The 22,725-nt window shown below is 32.7% G+C and overlaps 2 protein-coding genes across 5 annotated transcripts in view; both read left to right on the top strand.

The window, feature by feature from the left end:
- The window catches only part of LOC127728939 (uncharacterized), a 667,964-nt gene that overhangs the window by 619,327 nt on the left and 25,912 nt on the right, over positions 1–22,725 (top strand). The gene's annotated exons all lie outside the window — the stretch shown is intronic.
- LOC127729670 (3-oxoacyl-[acyl-carrier-protein] reductase FabG-like) overlaps positions 1–22,725 on the top strand; it is a 36,492-nt gene that overhangs the window by 5,000 nt on the left and 8,767 nt on the right. For 2 of the 4 annotated variants that reach the window (XM_052237526.1, XM_052237527.1), the window contains exon 2: positions 20,196–20,335. In XM_052237526.1, coding sequence (XP_052093486.1) covers positions 20,196–20,335 — 140 coding nt within the window. Of the gene's footprint in view, positions 1–1,363; positions 1,504–2,787; positions 2,881–3,329; positions 3,469–5,904; positions 5,946–6,807; positions 6,878–7,925; positions 7,963–9,051; positions 9,116–10,137; positions 10,827–14,473; positions 14,730–20,195; positions 20,336–22,725 lie in introns of those variants that run through there. The other 2 variants (XM_052237528.1, XM_052237525.1) reach the window with 2 other exon arrangements.

Consider the following 22,725-nt stretch of genomic DNA (forward strand, 5'->3'; position numbering starts at 1 on the left):
AAGAAACAGAAGATAGTGCGTCTACACTTTGAGAATAAATCTTAAATATAGATTATAGATTACATGTATTTAGAACATGCATAACTAATTGTGATCGAAAGAAGATACAGGGTATGCGTCAATGAGACAGCAACCTAATGAAAAAAATATAACCAAAATACATTGATGAAAAACCAATATCTAAAACTAGGATAGAAGGAATATCAAGGGCTTGAAAAGCAACAGTAATTTCATTACAAAATTTAACTTCATTATGAATATACATGTAAAATACGTAGTTGGTTTTTTTGGTGGATTAATTTATTGATTTATTGGAATTAAAGCGCATGTCTTCATATTTGTTTTTGAGATAGAAAACCAATTAAAAAAAGTATAGTAACTTCGATAACCGAGGATAGTAACATTACGTACAGATAAACTTAATGATAGTAACAAACAGCAACTACTTTTTTACGTGTTGACCTACACGTAAGGTATTCAGTGTACATTTGAACAGAGAAATTGATAACCACTGAATTACACGCTCCTTACTTGGGACAGGCATTTAATGAATTGGCGGTGTTGAACATATTTGTTAACGCTCTACCAACCCCTCCTAACCTTGGACAGTAGTGTAACAGCACAACATTTGTACCCATAACAATTAAACCTTTGATATAATATATATGAATATGAAATTAAACTTGTTAATAATTTTATTTGCAAAATACATCCATATTGGTCAAGCAAACACAAATACAAACATATCTAATACAGATATAACCCGAATAATTCAGTCGTTATATTCCACTGCTCTACGATTGCTACATTGCTCCTCGCGAGTGGGAGAGTCGATCACGGGGAGGGACTGAATTATTCGGGTTAATACAGATAGTGAAGAATTATCGAATCAAATTTCAAATGATAAAATTATCTGCACATATATATACACTAAAAAAAGATCTCGAAATCAAAAGGCCAAATACCGTACAGAACCTTATTATCACCAGACTTGAGTTTTCTAAAATTTTGTTTTTTTATACAAACGATTCTTAGTATGTTGGTCTGTAGTACTACATGTATAATCGTTTGAATATATCACGTTAAAATTATTTCTGAACGCAATAAGATACAATTGAAGACGCTCAAGGAGAAGAATACCATTTAAAAATGATGCGTTTGCAATACATCTTGGTTATAACCCAGTGTTATTGGATTATTTCCTTATACCAATAAACCATCATGGATAAGAAAGTATACGGTGTATCAATTCATGACTCATTGAGACTACGCGCACATGACCCAAAAGCAAAAATTAAGGAACAGCGCTTGCCAAATATATATATATATATATATATATGAATATAATACATTGGTACTGCAGGTGCAAGTTCAGGTATTGGAGAAGCAACTGCATTACTGTTTGCTGAGAGCAAAGCAAGGGTAGTTCTAGCAGCTAGAAATGTCGAGAATCTTGAGAAAGTAGCATCCTTGTGTAAAACGAAAGGATTATCGAATAGTGATGTAAGTTTCATTTGGCTAAGTCTACAATTATTTTCAGTACAGGATGATCGTCAGGTTAATGATTCATTGCTGTTTGCGTAAACAATTAGAATGTTCAGTTGGAAGTATTTCATTATTTTCAGGACAAGAACAATTACAATAGACAATAGATAAGAGAAATTTTAAATTTGAACATCTGAATTTTGCTATAAAAATCCTGAAACACAGCTTCAACGTTATTAAATAAGTTTCCAAAGGAAAGTTATGTTTGGATTCTGGATAAAATACACCTCTTGAACAGTTATTCATTTAGGAAAACCAATTTTGGATAAAGTAAACAACACATCTAACAGTTAGGTTTTGTAAAGAAGGTCGAACCAATGAAGACTTAGAAATACGGATTGTAATTTGGAAAAAAAGGAATGTTACATTGTAGATATTGTCGGAATTGAACCTTGCAACAGACCACCTACCGACCCCGCCAAGAAATGTTGTAAGAGTTCTTTAACGTACATTGGGCATAGCACTATCTTCACAAGAGGCATCGGATTAAATGCCCTCACTCCGGACGGACGTGGCTGCGTATTTATACATTCAGAACAGCGGAACGGACAACATATCTGCACCTATCCAACATCATATTGCCTTTTTTTTCGTGTCACGTCAAATTTTCTGCCCTTTATCCGGGTCGACCTATCTTTTGAAACCTAACGATTGGATTTATTGTTAATTTCATCTCACCCAGATGTATATGAAATGTTTACCACTTTAAGTCTATGCTAATGGTCGGGCCCCCCTTTCGTGGGAAACATTTGGTTGCGTATATAGGGAATCACTGAAGCATGATTGTAGCGGGCCCCCTCTTATGGCAGTCAGTGCCCCCACCCTTATATGAAGTTTTGGATCCGCAACTGATTTTGTAATTTCATATGCCAGGATCCTATGTTTTTTTAAACAGTTCGCCAATGTATAAATTACAATTATAAGAAATAATTGGTGCAAAAAGTAAAGCCGCTAATTATATTATCAAGATCTGTGAAATTAAGGAAGAAATAAATTTTCAGATGATGATAAGGATGATGATCGGGAGGAGAATAAATTTTAATCTGCAACACGTTCGAAGTATTGTTGAAATTTATCTTTAAAACATGATAGTGTGTGTTTTTCTCAATACAGGGTATCGTTTCCTTTTTTAAATTATTTAAAATGTTTTTGATGAAGTATGACTTTTCTATTGGACTAGATAAATTACTAACAAATATTGTAGTGTGTGTTGTGTTGAGCGCGAATGTGTCATCTTTTCAGGTTTTGGTTATTCCTTGTGACGTCACAAATGAGGACAATTTGAAAACATTAGTCGACGAAACTGTAAAGAAATTTGGAAGAATCGATGTGTTGGTATGTTATAAATACATGTATGTGTTCATTCTCTTATCGAAAACCCAAAAACACAGTACCGCGGTCACAAACATTAGTGACCCCCCCCCCCCCCCCCCCCCCTTTAGTTGTCACTGGAAATATAAGGGATTTCAATTGTCTAAAAACCATTGACACAGTTAATCATTATCAAACAGCAATAGTTTTGTAAATTGTATCGCAAGATCATTTAGAAAAAAAGAACAAAAATAAAGTTGAAACTATAGTAGCAGTGACATAAAATGAAATTGTAAGCTTTTTAAAAATGTTTCATACCAGTTACAGTGCACACTTTGCATGCTTTATTTGGGAAACTACATGTATAATTCCAAAGGTTCAAATAAAAACTAATTTAATTGAAAACTGCAACCATGACAACAATTTTACAACAGCCATAAGTCAAGACGTCATCTGTTCTCCATTTTTATCAGATAAATAACGCAGGAAAAGGAATCTTTAGTAATGTGATGGCGACACCAGAAGCAACTCTAGACGATATAATGAATGTCAACTTTAAATCTATTTATAATTTGTCAAGACTGTGTGTTCCTCATCTTACCAAAACTCAGGGTAAGTAGAACAAATGAAAGTCATATGTTTGATTGATTGATTTGTCATTGCCTAACCATCAGCTCAAAAACGCTTTATCGCTGGAACTTTTAACCAAATGATGTCTTATATCATACTTTCTAAGACCAAAATGGTAAATCTGAGTACATTTGACTTATCAACGCAAACAGATACCATAATTTATTCGCTTTGCCTCAAACAATAATCATATGCATACGACGCATTTCACTCTTTATATATACAAGTTCACGTTTGTGTGAAACAATTCACTAAGAAACATTTATCTTTTACGATAATTGTTAAATAGAAATAAGAAGATGTGGTATGAGTGCCAATGTTTGTTTTGATATTGCACTTAGTATTTGCATTGCTCCATTTTATATACTTTATATTGAGCAGTTGTCGGTCCATACAGTTTTTGTATCGTATTTAGATATACCGGCGATAAAATTGAAACCCTGCTGTTTTGTTTTAACACTTTTTAAACAGTAACGTATAATATGACAAATAATATGTGACGATAATTTAACGCCTAGAACCAAAACACATTTAATGATTCCTTCGGTCCTTTAACTTTTTGGACTATAAAAATAATCAATGTAGCTCTCAGTTATGTGGAGTATTTGTTAATTGTTTTACATCATTCCTTACGGTTTCAATATTTGCTCATTGTTACAGGAAATATTTTCAAATAACTGAATGCAACTGAGGGCAACCTTCCTCCCAACAGTCCTTGAAACAGTTGCGTTTGCTTTCATTGTGTAAAAAAAGTATATCAAAAATAAAGAACACCAAGGCAAATTCAAAACGGGGATGTCCATAAAAACTGACAAAATCAAACGCTATCAATCAACTGAACAAGTGAAAAACAACTGCATATTCCTGACTTGGTACAGGCATTTCCCGGGTTAAACCTGGTTTTATAGCTAGCTAAACCTCCCACTTGTATGACAGTTGTTTATAGTTCCGTTATATTGACAAAATTGGGTGAGCAACACAAACAGACATAATAGTTTAATGTGACAATAATTGGGATCCAGCCGCAAAAACTGTGTAAACATACACCAATGAAAGTGTGCCTCATTATAGGCTGAAAACGATGACCACTAACGATTATGTTGGATGAAATTCACGACTAGCTGCCTTATTGAATCCAAAGTAAATATATATGTGTTTACATTCCGAACCGAATGCACAATGTCATATCTTTAAAGCCGCGTCATGTTGGTCGGCTTTTATATTAATGTTTACATATTTATTTAAAAAATGGTTTCATGTTCGAACTCCCATTGTTTTACTTGAATAAATCTGAAATATTTTCCCGTAAAATTCCCTTATTTTTTCAAAAATACATGTAAATTTCCAAAAAAAAAAGATATTGATAAGCCATATAAATAAATCTTATTTCAAATGAGAAATATCAAGTCAAAGCGAGATAATTACTTTTCAAATTTTGGAAAACAACACGCTTAGCAATCTTTTGGCAGTGTGTGTTAAAAGTAAATTAAATAAGACTTGTATATATTCGCTTTGGTCGGGTTTGCAAATCTGAATTAAAGTATGGTGGGGTCGGGCGGTCGGGGTTTAGTGGAATAATGGGTTCCAGTTTGGAGTAATCAACTACAGTTTTCAACTTACATACTTGAAACTTCAAAGAAAGATTGCATACATATTGAAGATGTGTAGTAGCTTGCAAACAAATTCCCCATTTTTTTTTTTCAATTTTACAATTTTTATTCCATTTAATTTTAATAGTGTCCATCATGTGTTATTCTCCATTGTTTTGGGACCATTTTGTTCAATGCGGCCATTTGATTCTTTGATCCATTTTGTTTCAGTTTTAACGAAATTATTGTTAACTTGTCATATACATAATTATGAAGCATTAGAATAATATGAGAAACATTGTAAATTAAGACAATAAATACTTTTAAATTTAGAGAGTACTTTTTATGAGCTTCTCTAAAAACTGCAACATGTCGTAATTGTTTTTACGATGTGCGCTTTTTAAGAATCTTTTTTTTTTGTTCCCTAGGACTTTGACCCTTTCACTACTTTGTTCCGCCGATATGCAGCTAACTTCCTTAATCCTTAAAGCTGTGTGTGAACCACTTAAACAACAATGTAACATGTTTCAGTGGGCCAAAATCAATATAAAAAAAAGAAAACGGCACATAATTCATTCTACCATGGTTCTTGTTTATGTTATCCGATTGAAAATAGCAATTGTTACTCGACTTCACATATTATATGCCAGAGATTTTGCGGTATTCAGCACACTGTAGCGTCAAGTTATTTGCAGCATTATAAAGCTACGTCCAGTGGGCACAGTTAATGATAAGACAATTATATTTGATGTACGAAAAAATAGGGGTTTCTAGTACGTTATATCATTTTGAACCTCGTGTCATTTTCTTCATTTTTAATGGTTTTTAGGGTCTATAGTGAATGTTTCGAGTATAGGAGGACAACGTGCAGTAAGTACATATTTATAGTGGCTCATGAAAAGACTTACAATTACCAGTTCATGTAAGAGTATACTGGGGATGTAAACACTGAAAAGAATTCAACTTAACTAACACGTATAAACATAAGATGATGAGATAACTCTCCACCCAGAGACCAAATGACGTAGAAGTTAACAACTATTGGTCACCGTACGGCCTACAACAATGAACAAAACCTATACCACATAGTAAGCTATAAAAGACCCCGTAATGACAAAGTTCGTTTATCACAGCTACACGTGTATATAATGAATCAGTGACAGATAATCGGAACTCCGATTATGGCGGGAAACCAGCTACAACAAAGGATACAGATCTTCTGCTATGAATGCATTACCGTCATGCAATTTCATGCTCATAGCATTACATGTAGCATGTGTCACGGCAATAAATATGATAAGACCGATAATAAAGTCTGATGATGACTTCATAGGCACGTGGGGTATCTGACATGTCGGGTATCTAAGAGAGATGAAACAAGTCACAGCAGACGAATTGATTATATTCACAGAAACCATCGATCAAAATAATCTATGTGAAACTTCAGATGCCTTTCTTGTTTTAATTCATTGCTGGATTTCTGTCTCACTAACATATACCCAGTATCTCCTTTATTCATTTTTTTTACATACTGCACTATCATCTGTTATGCTATTGATGTTGAACATGTTTCATATCATATAATTTTTTTTTTTAAAATCATGTACTGAAATTTAGATTGAAGTCTATTTTTATTTGTATTACGTTGTTGGGTTTATATCTCGATGATGTATATTCAACATACAAATGTATCCTTTCATTGATGTAGAATTATTTTATTGTATACTTGCAGGCTCCTACTATCTCTGCCTATTGCATCTCAAAAGCTGCATTGGATATGTTCACACGCGTGTTAGCATTAGGTTTGTTTCTTACACGTATGAAATTGATTTTACCATATCCGTTTTTTGTAAGTTTTTTATAAATAAAAGCGTAATAGTAAATAATAATGGTGATCAATGTACAAGACACATATAATGTACTGTAAATACTATAGTGCTATAAAAACAGAAAGACGCAAAACATAAGGAAAACGCCATAAAATAACTGGAACTTAAAGATTCCCCTCTTGGTTTTTGGTTGGGTTCGTGTTTCTCTGTCTTTTTCTATCTAATGTTTTGGGGACTGGTTAGTCTTTTCGATGTCTTTCTTTGTTTGCCATGGCGTTGTCAGTTACCTCAACTTATGAGCTTTTAATGTCCCCTTTGTATCTTCCGCTTCTTTCTTAAAGAGAGTTTGTCAACGCATTTTTTTCTTTATTTATAAAAATGTCCTTGCTTTTTTTCACCAAGTAACTCTAAAATGGAAGAAAAATTAGATATTGATTAGCCATATAATGTACAAAATATAGATACTGAATTCAAGAGCGATAATCCAAAAGTTTTTTTTTATTGATCGTATAATACTACTGATGACAATGAGATTCTGATCATGTACGCTCTTGACCAAAAGTTTGTGAAGCCACATACATATAATGAAATATCAATTACTAGTACTCAGTGGGCTAACTTAAAGGCACACCCACCATTTATTAAAAGAAGAAAGTGACTGCGTATTTATACATCCGGTAGCCAAACTGCAGTGCCAAACTGTCTTTTTTTGAACGTCGATGCACCGTCGGAATAAAGATCCATTCGACTATAATATTTCGATATCCTAGTAAACCTTTGATGTTTTTTATAACTATAAAACATTTTTTCCTGTAACAGAAACACATGTTAATACGAGAGTAGACCGACATAAACGTCATACTTAATTATGGTGCATGGTACTCTTATTTTAAATATTTATTTTGTCTTCATGCTTTACATACAAAGATATAGTGTGTTGTTTACACCAACGATTCAATAAAGATAATACATTTAGTCGAAACTGTGCGTCTTTAATCAAATACATGTGGATTCTTTTCAGAACTGGCTCCTCAGAAAGTACGGGTTAACTCAGTCAAGTAGGTATAATAACCTTTTATCTTTTATCTACAATTTGTTATTCAACAAATCGAGATTTTAAGGTGGAGAATAGAGATTTCATAAAAACTAGTCGCACCCCGTCACATGTGCCTATATTTTTATCTTCACTTACAGAGTTTTAGATTGATGGCAGCAGATCGTTAATAGTCTTTAATATGTTATGGAGTTTAGTGTGACGTCCATTTTCATTGAACTAGTACACATTTATGTTTATGGGCCAGCTGAAGCTGACATTAAATTTGTCGATATTTTACACTGAGCGTTAGCGAGGTGTAAAATATGGTTAAATATAATGCCTATCCATGTTAAAATGAGCATAGACTAAGAGTATGACATGAAGGAATTATTTCGATTCAAATAGGACAAATACAACATTTTTATAGGTCGAAGCGTAAGAAAATACCGTAGAAATGTTTGGCTATTCCCGCTTCCTCCCCATGAATTATGCAAATTACATTTTCATATTTAATAAGTTTAAAAACTAATTGCAGGGTAAATATATGGTGTTTTAATAACAATATATAATGAAGTTTTATGTAAGCAGCTAAATATATATATTTTTTAGGATAAAAATGAAAAATAACGAGAATGCAAACAGTAAGTTTGTGCGCATGTGTCAAGCATATTTTGTGCTAATTAGAACACGGCTAATAAGGACGTCATATTAGAATTACTTTTTCAGAATAGAGACGATCTATATATAGCGTCATGTATTGTATTAACACAAGTCTTGTCTACTGTTTAATGTCAGCGATGTCAATATTGATGACTAACGTATATGTTTCAAGGAAATAACATTTACCTATTACTGCTTGTCTGGTACATGTAACCTTTCCCAATCTTTGCTTTGCATCGGTCTCTTGTTGGGCAGTGATCCATGATCTTAGGCTACAATTACTGCAGGCACATGGATAGTATTACGATGTTAAATATATTAAGCACCATTTTCCAAATTCATTATCTCAATATTTGTCCATTTTATCATTGGTTGCCAATATAATTGTAAATTCGGCAATATGTAAATTGACCTTTTATGTGTAATATCTTCATCTATATTATATTTGCAGCCCGGGATTCATTTTGACACCATTCGCCAAAAATGCTGGATGGCCAGGCGACATGACTTCAAATGTAAGTATAATATACACACAAACCATATTGTACAATAATTATCCAATGACATCTGTTTTCTTTGTAAGCAATATACTGCTGTGACTGCACCCCGTGGATATTTTACATACCAGGGATTCTATGACAATATATTTGACACAAGATCAAACTGTTGTACAAAAAACTAGATTCTTGTTTTAATCTTTCACAGTAAACGTTCCATTCGTATCCGTTATTTGTTAACATTTTGACTGTAAAATGTTTTCGTCAATTCATAATTGTACGTAAAACTAAGTCTCGCAGTTTTGCTATTCAAATTTTGGGCTTTGGGGTTTCCCTTCTTTTGAGAGATTGAATATGCTTTCCAAACTTACAGATGTACAGTCGCGAGTACATCTGATGCATTATTTCAAGGAATATGTGTCGTGTGCATGGAAATCGGTACAGAACAGTTTCTTTTTCGGCATTTGAGTTGAAACCGATTCATATGAACTAGTCCAAGGTGGCACCTTCCGCCTGGTAGAAAGTACTCTTCTGCTGGCACGATTTTCATGATAATTTTTTACTACAGATTTCTATTTCATAAAGAATATGAGATTGTGCTAAAATTAGGAATGCAATTCACTCTAGCAACGTTGTTCTTAAACTTATATGTCGTTCTGCTTAGATTTGGTTGTATCCTCTCGAACGCTTAATACTTGTACATATGGCTTTGTAAACGTTTAATTTCTTGCTTACCAGATGTAGGTTATTTAAGAAACGCGTGAATTGTGGACTTCGATATCGTACGATTTAACAGCATTTTTAAATAAAATAATGCTCTATTAGATTATGTTATATTAGTTGTCACCCCGTATCAAGGGGTTTACATTGCATTCGAGACCGTTAATACATTCGATAATAATTAGTTTATTAATTATGATTGATTGTAATTAATGTTAATAATGTTGATTAAATATCCCTTTCCGAATAAAATCTACAAATATAACCTTAGGTGACTTCATTGGGTTTAATAAGATGATTATAAAGTTCTCTTTTTTTAGTATCTTGAGCGGTTGAAAGTGCTACAACCTCTTGGTGGTGCGGGCAAACCGGAAGACGTCGCCAAGGCAATACGATTTCTAGCATCAGATGAAGCATCGTTTACTACCGGACATTTACTCTTCGTCGATTCTGGACGCCATTGTGGACTTCCAGTATAATAATATGAATGTGTATATTAAAAGCATTCACAATATGTTGACTTCATTTAAATTAATTAAACATAATTTTATAAAATAAACCCGTGTCTGTAGTGACGTTTTTGGTTTCATTGAACATAATCTATCTATGATTACTAGTACTGGTATATCAGAAGTCGTTGCCACAAATACTGAAAACCTTTACCAAATTCTTTCATACGGATACACAGACTTGGTTTGGAAGTGTGGCTGTACCTTTCACAGAAAACTTATTACAAACGGGATAGCACAATAAAAAAGTCATCCTAATTTTTAGGTTGATGTTGTTTATCGAGCCCATGAATTTAGACACGATCCGGGTAAACTTGTCGATCGTTTGAATAAACTTAATTTAAAAGGTAACCAATTTAACACTGTAATCAGATCTTTGAATATCGTTTTTATCGGTGTAATTATTGATTTTGTTATCAATAAATTAAAACCCAACTAAATATCATTATTATACAAATGTGAACATTCACCGTCCTACGATCTGACGATACATATATTTTGGCATTGCATATAATCATTTTTAGCTCACCTGGCCCGAAGGGCCAAGTGAGCTTTTCTCATCACTTGGCGTCCGTCGTCCGTCGTCCGTCGTCCGTCGTCCGTCTTCGTCGTCGACGTCGTCGTCGTCGTCGTCGTCGTCGTCCGTCGTCGTTAGCTTTTTACAAAAATCTTCTCCTCTGAAACCACTGAGCCAAATTTAACCAAACTTGGCCACAATCATCATTAGGGTATCTAGTTTAAAAAATGTGTCCGATGACCCCGCCAACCAACCAAGATGGCCGCCATGGCTAAAAATAGAACATAGGGGTAAAATGTAGATTTTGGCTTATATCTCTGAAACCAAAGCATTTAGAGTAAATCTGACACAGGATAAAACTGATTATCAGGTCAAGATCTATCTGTCCTGAAATTTTCAGACAAATCTGACAACCTGTTGTTGGGTTGCTGCCCCTGAATTGGTAATTTTAAGGAAATTTTGCAGTTTTTGGTTATTATCTTGAATATTATTATAGATAGAGATAAACTGTAAACAGCAATGATGTTCAGCAAAGTAAGATCTACAAATAAGTTGTCATGACCAAAATTGTCAGTCGATCCCTTTAGGAGTTATTGCCCTTAATAGTCAATTTTTAACAATTTTTTGTAAATTTTTGTAATCTTTTACAAAAATCTTCTCCTCTGAAACTACTGAGACAAATTTAACCATACTTGGCCATAATCATTATTAGGGTATCTAGTTTCAAAAATTTGTCCGATGACCCCGCCTTCCAACCATCATGGCCGTCTTGGTTAAAAATAGAACATAGGGGTAAAATGCAGTTTTTGGTTTATATCTCTGAAACTAAAGCATTTAGAGCAAATCTGACAGGTGTCAAAAATGTTCATCAGATTAAGATTTATCTGCCCTGAAATTTTCAGACGAATCCGACAACTCGTTGTTGGGTTGCTGCCCCTGAGTTAGTAATTTTTAACAAAAGTTTTGCAGTTTTTTGTTATTATCTTAGATATCATTATAATATCTAATATCTAATACTATTAATTATGATTTTAACCTTATTTTACATGATTTCCAAAGCATCAGTAAATACAGGTGAGCGACACAGGCTCTTGAGAGCCTCTAGTTTTCTCTCCGACTGTTAAAGACCTCTTTAAACAATACACAGTGGATGGCAAAGGTGTATTGGTTGATATTTTAGTCTTAGATACATGATTTTTTTATTACTTGTTCTTGGTTTTGAACTAGCTTTCAGTACGTAGGAGTTCTCTCAGATCTGTACTTGGTGTTTGTGCTTTGTATCAATCTGATGAGTTAAGGCCTTTTCAACTGATCTCTATGGTTTGTTCTTATGTCTTGTTGTTACACTACTGTCCCTGGTTATGGGATAGTTTGGCGCCCGTAACCATGATTAACCCCGCCACATTCTATATGTGCCTGTCCAAAGTCAGGAGCCCGTAATTCAGTGGTTTCTTTTGCTGCTGTATATCATATTTGTTTTTCGTTTACTAGTATTGTGTTGTACATTAATCAGAACGTTAGTTTTCTCGTTTGAATTGTTTTAAATTTGTCATTTCTGGGCATTTTATAGCTTACCATGCGGTATGGGTTGTGGTAATTGTTGAAGGCCGTACGGTGACCTATAGTTGACAACTTCTACGTCATTTGGTCTCTGAGTTCTCGAGCTCATTGGCAATCATACCTCTTATTTCAATATAAACGAATAAATGCAAAATGTCAACGTTCAGTCGATTATGGGCGTGATAAAAACGACAATTCAACTGTTGAAACAACATAAAAGTCTAGATTCATGTTTCAGGTATAAAGATACATGTGAAAAATATTCATTTGATTGAAGAAGAATGTTTACTTTAACATGTACGTAAAAGGTGAGGACTTACAGTTTTACCATAAAGACGATAGGTTGACGACCATAAAAAAAACAATATTGACAATAGAACAGGGGCGTATTCTAACTGTATTTACCATTAGCATCACGACGGGTGTCACATGCACAGCAGGATCTGATTACCCTGCCGAAGCACCTTAGATCACCTTCGCTTTAGTGGGTTTCGTGTTTTGTAGAATGTTGTTTGTTTTCTTTCTTTTTTGTACATAGTTTTGTTTTTCTCTCGTGAAATGAGTTTTGGTTGTCTTTTTTGTACCTGCCGCCTCTTTTTAACCGTCAGTATAAGAAGGGTAATAGGCAACGTTAAATTAGAGATGTGCATATATAGAGAAGATAACATGGTTACAAAAAAAATAAAGTTATTTTTTTAATTTACAAGGGATCCTTTTTACTTGTCCAAAATATACTACCTGTACAGAAACCTTATTCAATAATCTGTAATGGCTTCCCGAGAAATATGTTTTCGATACAAAACTCTAAACTTGCGGAAATTTTGACTTTTATATGAACAAAATATCAGAATTTCCAAGCATGTTCAAGATTTTATTAGAAGGACAAACAGATTTTTTGTACCTTTATAAACTGTAACTGGTACTGGCACTGACTATCAACATCGTTGTTATCATCAACAAAACATACGTACATGTAATATCATATAAATTGTAATCATCAACAAAACATACGTACATGTAATATCATATAAATTGTAATCATCAACAAAACATACGTACATGTAATATCATATAAATTGTAATCATCAACAAAACATACGTACATGTAATATCATATAAATTGTAATCATCAACAAAACATACGTACATGTAATATCATATAAATTGTAATCATCAACAAAACATACGTACATGTAATATCATAAATTGTAATCATTAACAAAACATACGTACATGTAATATCATATAAATTGTAATCATCAACAAAACATACGTACATGTAATATCATATAAATTGTAATCATCAACAAAACATACGTACATGTAATATCATATAAATTGTAATCATCAACAAAACATACGTACATGTAATATCATATAAATTGTAATCATCAACAAAACATACCTACATGTAATATCATATAAATTATCTTTTATTCCTTTTTGTTTTCCTTTTTTTTTTTCGTCATTCATAGTTAAACATCGTATTACATTTGATAAATGGTTTCTACATTAAAATTTTGTATATATGCATGTTTATATTGTTATATTTTCTTATTGCATTATGGAGAAGATTTTATAAGTATTTTTCACATGTGTCTTATCCATTTTGCTTAAATTTACAATTCTAATATGACGTTCTTCAAACGCTTTGAGTACACACCCGTGGTAAAATTCGAATATATTCATATGTCAGCTGATATGCAACTTCATGATTTATTTGGGCAATCCTACTACCACGTCGTATGCTTTTTATGAATGATTTACCTCGCTGTCGCTCGTGGTAAAATATTTAGCACAAAGGGCCAACCCGTGGTAAAATCACAATCAATTCAAGCCCCCATGAATTATTTCTTAAATATACTATGTTTAAACTAAATATAGGACGAAACTTAAACTGAAGTTTAAATATCAAGACAAGAACTTTTTAAAAGAAAAATTATCAAATGAAATAAAATTTGTGCAAAACGTAGATATCGTGTTTCATTAGAAGGGACATTTAAAGTTCTTAAGGGCCTATACAATCCTTTTCTGATATTTTAGGTAAATATGGTAGACTGTCAGGTCAACAAAGTGACCAAGTGTCATCTAGATCTTTCTTGCTTGGAGATGAATAAATTTTGATCACGTTTAATAAGCAAACATGCGTTTCATAATACATTCTGAAGTTTATGGATTTTTTAAAACTCTGTGTTGTAGTAACGAATTGTAACTAACGCGAACAGCAGCACCTCCTGGTGTTTAAAAACCTTCACACTCCATTTAGTTTAACTAAATTTGTAGCTTACCATGGCGTCTCTACAGGATAAAGTCACCATCATCACAGGTAAAGATCACATGTTTTTTTTCAACAAATTTCTTAAGTACATGTTTTTGTTCACGAAACGTGTATAGCAAAATATGGATTTTTGTTGGTCTAAGAGTACACCTAGATTATTTAGGGAAAACAGGAACTTTCAAAAGAGTCCAGAGTTGTTTGATTTTTAGAGAATTTTGTGTTGATGACATATCTCTGATATTCTCTGTATAATTTAATTTACTACGTTTTAAAATCATGGTGGTTTAGAGCTTGACATATTGAATGGAAATATATTCATATTGTTAAAGATCGTATGTTGAACTCTGTTTTTTTTTATATTATTTGGGATGTTGGGTTGCTGTCTAAAGGAGTTAGACCAAATCTTTTTATCAAGCCCCCAACGAACTGAGACAGGAGTAAATAGCTATAATTTCGTTACGAACGTACGTCCATAAATTGTTCGTTTCCGAATGCTTACTTGAGTAAGCCTCCACCAAATTGTTTGAAATTTAGAAATGTTCAGTGTTAGCTATAATAGGGACCACTAAACACAGATCCAATTGAATTTCACCGATTTCACTTTTGGCTTTCCATAGATGTATCCTTAGAAAGCGAATATAGCAACATTTGGGTTCCAGGCAGTAGCTTGACTCTTGAGTATGCTCAAGCAAATAATTTGAAATATAGTAATGTTAAGGACCATTAAATATAGATCCAGTTCAAATATTTTAGATTTCGTTTGCCTTTTCAGAGCTCATTTTAGAGCAACATCTTTTCCCTCTTTTTACTTTTTTTATGTATGAGCAACGTTTATTTAGATCTGATGGCAATATACTATACAGTTTTGTATTTCAGTTATATATCTTAAATCTTCGTTATTTTACAGTTTAATTAAACTTGTTTTTCATCTTCTAATGAATTACAACTGAGACGAAGCCTTTGTTCCCTGGGAATATTCAAATGATTTTCTATTATATTTTAAGTTGTGATCACTAATTCTGAGTTAAGAGATAATTCTTGTAAAGATTCAATTTGGTGTACTTAATATTCTGTATATATAACAGTGCTTTATCAAAATATGATTTTAAATATGTTGTCTTCGAGCATTACTGAGTAGACATTTATTGCCAAAATGTGCATCTGGTGGCCCCGTTAATAGATGTTACTAAATTTACTAAAGCTAATTTTTTTATTAGTCGACTGTCTCTATTAGTATTAGAAACAAATTGAATATATGTAAGATGTAAACTTCTTTAACTTCATAACAAACCAATCAAAATGTATCTGATAAACTAATAAACAGCTGCGGCACGAGCGCATGATACGCCCGTCGTCTTGTGTGTGTGAGGTTATATGCAATAATCATAAATCAGTTCTGAGATACGGCGCGACATGTGAAAACCCCCCTTTTTTTATAAAAAAATCAATAACTCTAAAATTAAATTTTGAATCATCACCAAAAAGTATACAGATCTTTAGATTAATATAACTAAGAAGTGTGTAAAGTTTTAAGCAATAATCATAAATCGTTTTTGAGATACGGCGCGACATGTGAAGAAAAACCCTGTTTTAGTTACAAAGTCCCGTAACTCAAAAAGTTTTAATCTTATTTTCACCAAAAAGTTTACAGATCGTTTGACCATCATAAGAAACAACTATATTAAGTTTCATGAAATTTGGATAAGTCGTCCTCAAGTTACGGTGCGACATGTGGACGCCGGACAGACGGACAGACAGACAGACGGACGCCGGACATTTGTAAACCATAATACGTCCCGTCAAAATTTTGACGGGCGTATAAAAACCATATAAATTGTGGCGGGTGCATGATTTTTTTTGTTTAGGAAAAGGGGGATATTTCTTTTTAGAAAAAAAACTTTATTGGGCAATAAAAAGGCTGTATTTTCAAATGACCAGCTCTGCCCTTTTTCCAAGGCAAGACATAATAAGTCCCTTATCATAATTTGCTTTACGAAAACTATAAACTTGGTAAACCTTGAACTTTCATATAAACAAAATATCCGAATTTTCATACATTTACTGATACTGGCACTAGCTATCATTATCTCAAAAGTTGCCTTTCGTTCCAATCTTTTTTTCTTTCTTTTTTCGTCATTCATGATCGTATTATATTTGATGTTTTTTTTTCTTATGCATCGTACGGAATATGAATGAAAAAATTGCAACTGATTGTTTAGCAAAGAACAATCAATTAATCAACAAATCAACTAATAAATGCAAGCTAATATTCTTATATTTTTATATTGTATAAGGGAGAAGACTTCATAAGTATGTTTACATGTCAATTGTCTAGTTTGCTTCAATTAAGCAAATAACATACGTGTAAACTAAATCTAGGACGTAGTTCAAACTAAAGTTTAAATATCAGGACAAGAATTTTTTTAAAGGGTATACGTAACGATCAAACATAATTAAAGTTTTAAATCGTAGATATCGTGTTTGATTAAAAAGTAGTTTATTTTTTTATGATGGGCCTATACAATCAATACGGGACTTATTAGGTAAATGTGATAGATTGTCAGGTCATCAAAGTCACAAGATGTCTAGATCTTTCATACTTAGACAGGCTAATACCCAATTGAAATTAAACAAAAGAAATGGAACTCTCTATTAAAGAGGGTAAAATGTATACATGTATTTTAATTGTTTACATCTGTGTCTATGGCCTTTAAAAGGTAAATGTAGGTGCACAATTTGGGAATTTTTTGCATCTAATATACGTATCAATACTAAAATTATAGTATGGGGCTTCGAGATATTTGACAATTTGTAAACTTTTGAGTTAATTACTTTTCACAAAACAGTAGATTATGGTACGTGCAAAAACATATGGATATTTAATGTGCATATTAAGCATGAAGTCCACCAACAACAAAAATTCACACAAAGATAATAGATTGATTCTTTGAAAAACATTAATTTGCATCTTTGCCCCTATGCAACAGTTTTTTTTTGGAAAAAATTGGGCAATAATCTTTTCGAAAAGAGGAAATCGGGTACACCTTTTTATGTTCAAGCGTGTTTGAGTTGACAGTTTTGCCTTGAAAACGTATAAAGCAAAAAATATTTGATACAAAATTTCGCTTCCGATTATATTATTTTAATATATTTTGCTATATACATATTGATTTTATAACATTAAAAATCACAGTACCAAAAACTTAAGTATATGGGGTCAAGTGAAATATCTTTCTAATAAATCATAACAACAGAGAAGATGTATTTGAGTAACAAACAAAATATATAGCTTCGTGCTCCTAAAACTGTTAAAACTTAAGGTGAATTTCTGACTTGTTTATTTTTTTTGTTAACTCATTTGTCAATTAAAATTTAGGCTTATGATTTATTTTATTCATGAAATGTTCTAAAAAATAAAAGTTCACTAATACTCCTCTTAAATTTTATACTAAAATCCCTTGACGACAGACTTCACTAGTGAATCTTTTTTATGCATAACTTTAAAAAAAATATTTCACTTTTTGTGTTTTATCTAGGGTAATTAATCTTCAACCTCTGAAAATTTTCAGTCTGCCCTTCCATGAAATATTTGAATAGATTTGTTTAGTGTTTTATTTTTAACTTTTGAAGATTTTCCCTGATAAGATTGAAAAAAATAGGTTGCGTAATGGGGAGATAATTTTGACGAAGTATATTCCTGACGGTAGAGATGAATAAATTTGATCACGATTAATCCATTTGGGATTCATCATAAAATTCACATGGGAAAATATGTGATAAGGTACGAAGTGAGATACCTTCTCTCTATATTTATTATCAGTGACCGCTGTGGAAAGTAAACTTGGAATTGATAGTAAATACATGTTATATCTAGTATATCTATGTAAATATAACATATAAAAACGCGAAACTAATTGAATTTAAAGAGACAAAATAACGGATTTTGAAAAGGGGGGGGGGACTAAAACAATTGTCCTGTCCCCAGTAACTATTGTTTAATCAGAACAAATACGTTGTACAATACATTCCTAAGTTATTATATAATGGATTTGTTTTAACTCCGTGTTGTAGTCACGAAGTGTTACTCGGGCAATATCAGCACCGCCTGGTGTTTAAAAAATCCTCAAATTCCATTTGATATATCTATAAGTGTAACTTATCATGGCGTCTTTACAGGACAGTCACCATCATAACAGGTAAATATAAATTATCTTTTATTCAGCATAACTTTCTAAAATACATGTATATGTTCACAAAAAAGGCTTAGCATAGTAGGGGTTTATGTCGGTCTAGCATCAAAACCTTTTGATTTTTTAGGGGACGACGAGAACTTTGATAAAATGTTCCACACTTGTTTGTTATTTAGAAAATTTTGCGTGGATGGCAGAACTTTAAAATACTCTATTTACTTAAATTTACAACGTTTAAAACTCATTGCGATTAAGAGCTTGAAATATTGAATGGAAACAAATTGTTGACGACTTATGTTGAACTCTTAACTAGATATCTTTGGGTTGCTGTCTAAATAATATAGAACCCACATCTTTTTAATAAGCCCCCGCTGAAATGCGACGAGTGCATATAGTTTTACTCCCGTAACGTACGAGCTTCCATAAATTGGTTTCCGCATGCTAACTTATGTAACCATCCACCAAATCATTTGAAAGGAAAATGTTGTTAGAGACCACTAAACACAGATCCAGTTATATTTTATCGATTTCACTTTTTACATATAATTCCTTGATAAGCGGAATATTGCAGATTTGTTGGTTCGAGGAAGTACTTCAGTTAGCCTCCACTAAATCATTTCAAAATTTAGAAAATATAATGTTAAAAGTTTGTTCTTTTGTTGTACTGTTACACCACTGTCCCAGGTAAGGGGAGGGTTGGCACCTTCAAACTAGTTTAACCCCGCCACATTCTGTATGTGCTTGTCCAAAGTCAGGAACCTGTAATTCAGTGCTTGTCGTTTGTTGCTGTATATCATATTTGTTTTTTGTTCATTATTTTGTACATAAATCAGGCCGTTAGTTTTCTCGTTTGAATTGTTTTACATTTGTCATTTAGGGTCCTATCATAGCTGACTATGCGGTATGGGTTTTGCTCATTGTTGAAGGCCGTACGGTGACCTATAATAGTTGTTAATTTCTGTGTCATTTGGTCTGTCGTGGAGAGTTGTCTCATTGGCATTCATACCACATCTTCTTATTTTTATAATAAAAAACGTGATTTGTTTCTTAATCAGCAGAATCATTGACGTTTGCGCCCCCCTTTTATGGCATCGTCTTGAAGTCATGAGTCTCGTTGACATTTGTCATGTCTTTTTTTTTTTTAAACAATACTGAAAATACATGACTGTAAGATATTTATATGAAAATTGAAGAATACCGTTTAAAAGAACAAGCATGTGAGATTAGACGTTTGTAAAAAATGGTTATTACCCTTTATTTTATGGAAATTTTTATTTTGAGAGTATACATCATTATATATATGAATGATATGTTTGTACTTCAGGTGCAAGTTCGGGTATTGGAGAATCAACTGCATTACTGTTTGCTGAGAGCAAAGCAAAGGTAGTTCTAGCAGCTAGAAATGTCGAGAATCTTGAGAAAGTAGCCTCCTTGTGTAAGTCTAAAGGATTATCGAAAAATGATGTAAGTTTATTAATCAAGCAAAGCCTACAAACATTTTCAGTACAAGTAATTCGTCAAATTTAAATTCGTTGTTGTTTGCCTACAAATTGAACGTCCAGTTGCAAATATTTAATCTATATTCAGGATGAGAACAAATGAAATATAAATCCAGTCGGTCAGTTCTTTAAAGTGGGTCAATCGTGATGAAATATAGACTGCGAACGGGAAAAGATGGAATGTTGGATAGAGTCATATATTTTGCGTTGTAACATGCCACCGATGTATTCCTACACGATTGGTTGCAAGTATTCTCCAACTTGCAGGTAGCATTACACTCCCTTTTCATGAGACATTATTTATATTTGATAATAATTCTACTAACAAGTTCTTGTCCTAATATTTAAACTGGAGTTTTAACTACGTGCCAGATTCAGTGTAAACATATTTTATTTGCTCCATTTAACATGTTATATAATCAAGTGAAAATGGATAAGACACAAGTAAACATATTTGTGAAGTCTTCTTAAATAATACAATGGATTTAAAGTTCTCATTCCAATAGGACGTGGCTGTGTATTTATACATCCCGTATAGGAAACAGACGCATCTTAGTTCATTTAACCGTATGTCTATACATTAATTCGTATAGGAAGAGTGCTGGTATTTTTGTACGTTGAAGATCCCTTGCAAAAACTCTTCTAGGCGTATGTAGGAGACCCATTGCAAGTCATCCATCTCTTTTCATTATACCTTCTTTTTCGATGCAAGGTAAAATCCACCTGTCATCCCCAGTATGCTTGACTGCCACTTGGTGTTAAGCAAACAAATATCAATCAATATTAAAGCTTATATTTTAGCTAAATAATATTTGTTATTTTATTCTATAAGTAAGTAAGTAAGTAAATTGTTTATTATAGTGACATGTGTAAATCAACATAAATATATATATATGTACAAAATATTATCCGACATATAAAATACATCCGGCCCAATGGACCAATAAGTCACCTTTTACTTTCAATTCAATATAAATGTTTCAATATCACGTGTTAATTGTCAATCTAAATTTAAATTAGAGAGAAAGATAATCATTATTTAAGAATTAACGTTTGTAAAAGTTCATAAATGGTTCTTCAAAAGTTTATGAAAAAGTTTAAGAATGTTAACTAGAGTAAACTGTTTGTTTTCTACAGAAAAGTGATGCTGCTAAGTATTTAGCTATTTTCCTTGGATGGTTCACCATTAGAAATGATCATTTTCCCTGGTTATTTAGCTGCATTTAGTCAGGCAACACTAATATTTCGCTAAAAACAGTTTGTCTGATATCATTATGAAATGTACAGTTTATAAGAAAATGTAGTTCACTTTCAACATTTTGTGAACTACAAAACCGACATAGTCTATCCTCTACTGGTTCTATATTTAACTATAGGAAATTCAATATACATTTTGCAGTTTCCTATACCAGGAGTCGGTTTCACAAAAAAAACTGACGACTAAGATTGATTGTAAGTATACTGAATTGTTCATGACTTACGATCAATCTTAGTCGTAAGTATTTTTGTGAAATCGACTCCAGGTTCCTATAGCTAAGAGTACGTACACCAAAGGCATAATTATTATAGTAATGAGTGCAAAAAAAAAGAATCCGTCAACGAATGATTGGATAATTCTCGTTCAATTTTAATCAAGATGTGTTTGATTAAGAGAGAGGCAAAAGATACCAAATGGGCATTCAAACTCATAAATTGAAGAAAAAAAATACCGACAACGCCATGGCAAACAACTAAAAAGACCAAAAGACAAACAACAGCATACAAAACACAACATAGAAAACTAAAGACTGAGCAACTCGAACCCTACCAAAAACCGGGAGTGATCTCACGAGCTCCAGAAGGGTAGGAAGATCCTGCTCCATATGTAAATAAGTATATTAGACTAGATACATTACTTACAAATATCGTAGTAGTTTGTTTAGTTTAAACATATTTTATTGTTCATGAACTATACAACAGTAGTTGCGTGAACCCCCGAGGGTTTCATGTCCAAATTAAGGAAAAATCAGTGCAAGTTTCTGGGAATTCCGTCAATTTGTTTTAAAAGGAGTTGAGGTAATCTGCAATCGAATTTAGAGGGTCTAGTTATCAGAGGCCTAGAGCGTTTTTGGCGACAAAATAGGACGATATCTTTACAAATTAGGCGATACAAAAACGTTTGTATGTATAAGCAAAAAATAGCACAACTTAGTAAACTTGACCTCTATTTTGTCATCAGCAACAACATATTAAAATTTGAAAAGCTTTGGTTGCATGGTTCATGAGTTAAAGCACGGACACGACAAATTATTTTTCTCAAAATCAATATCCGTATTTAACGGACATGCGATTGCAAAAACAGGATTTTTTTTTAAT

The sequence above is a fragment of the Mytilus californianus genome, unplaced genomic scaffold (genome assembly GCF_021869535.1).
Source record: "Mytilus californianus isolate M0D057914Y unplaced genomic scaffold, xbMytCali1.0.p SCAF_2, whole genome shotgun sequence".
Taxonomy (NCBI): Eukaryota; Metazoa; Mollusca; class Bivalvia; order Mytilida; family Mytilidae; genus Mytilus; species Mytilus californianus.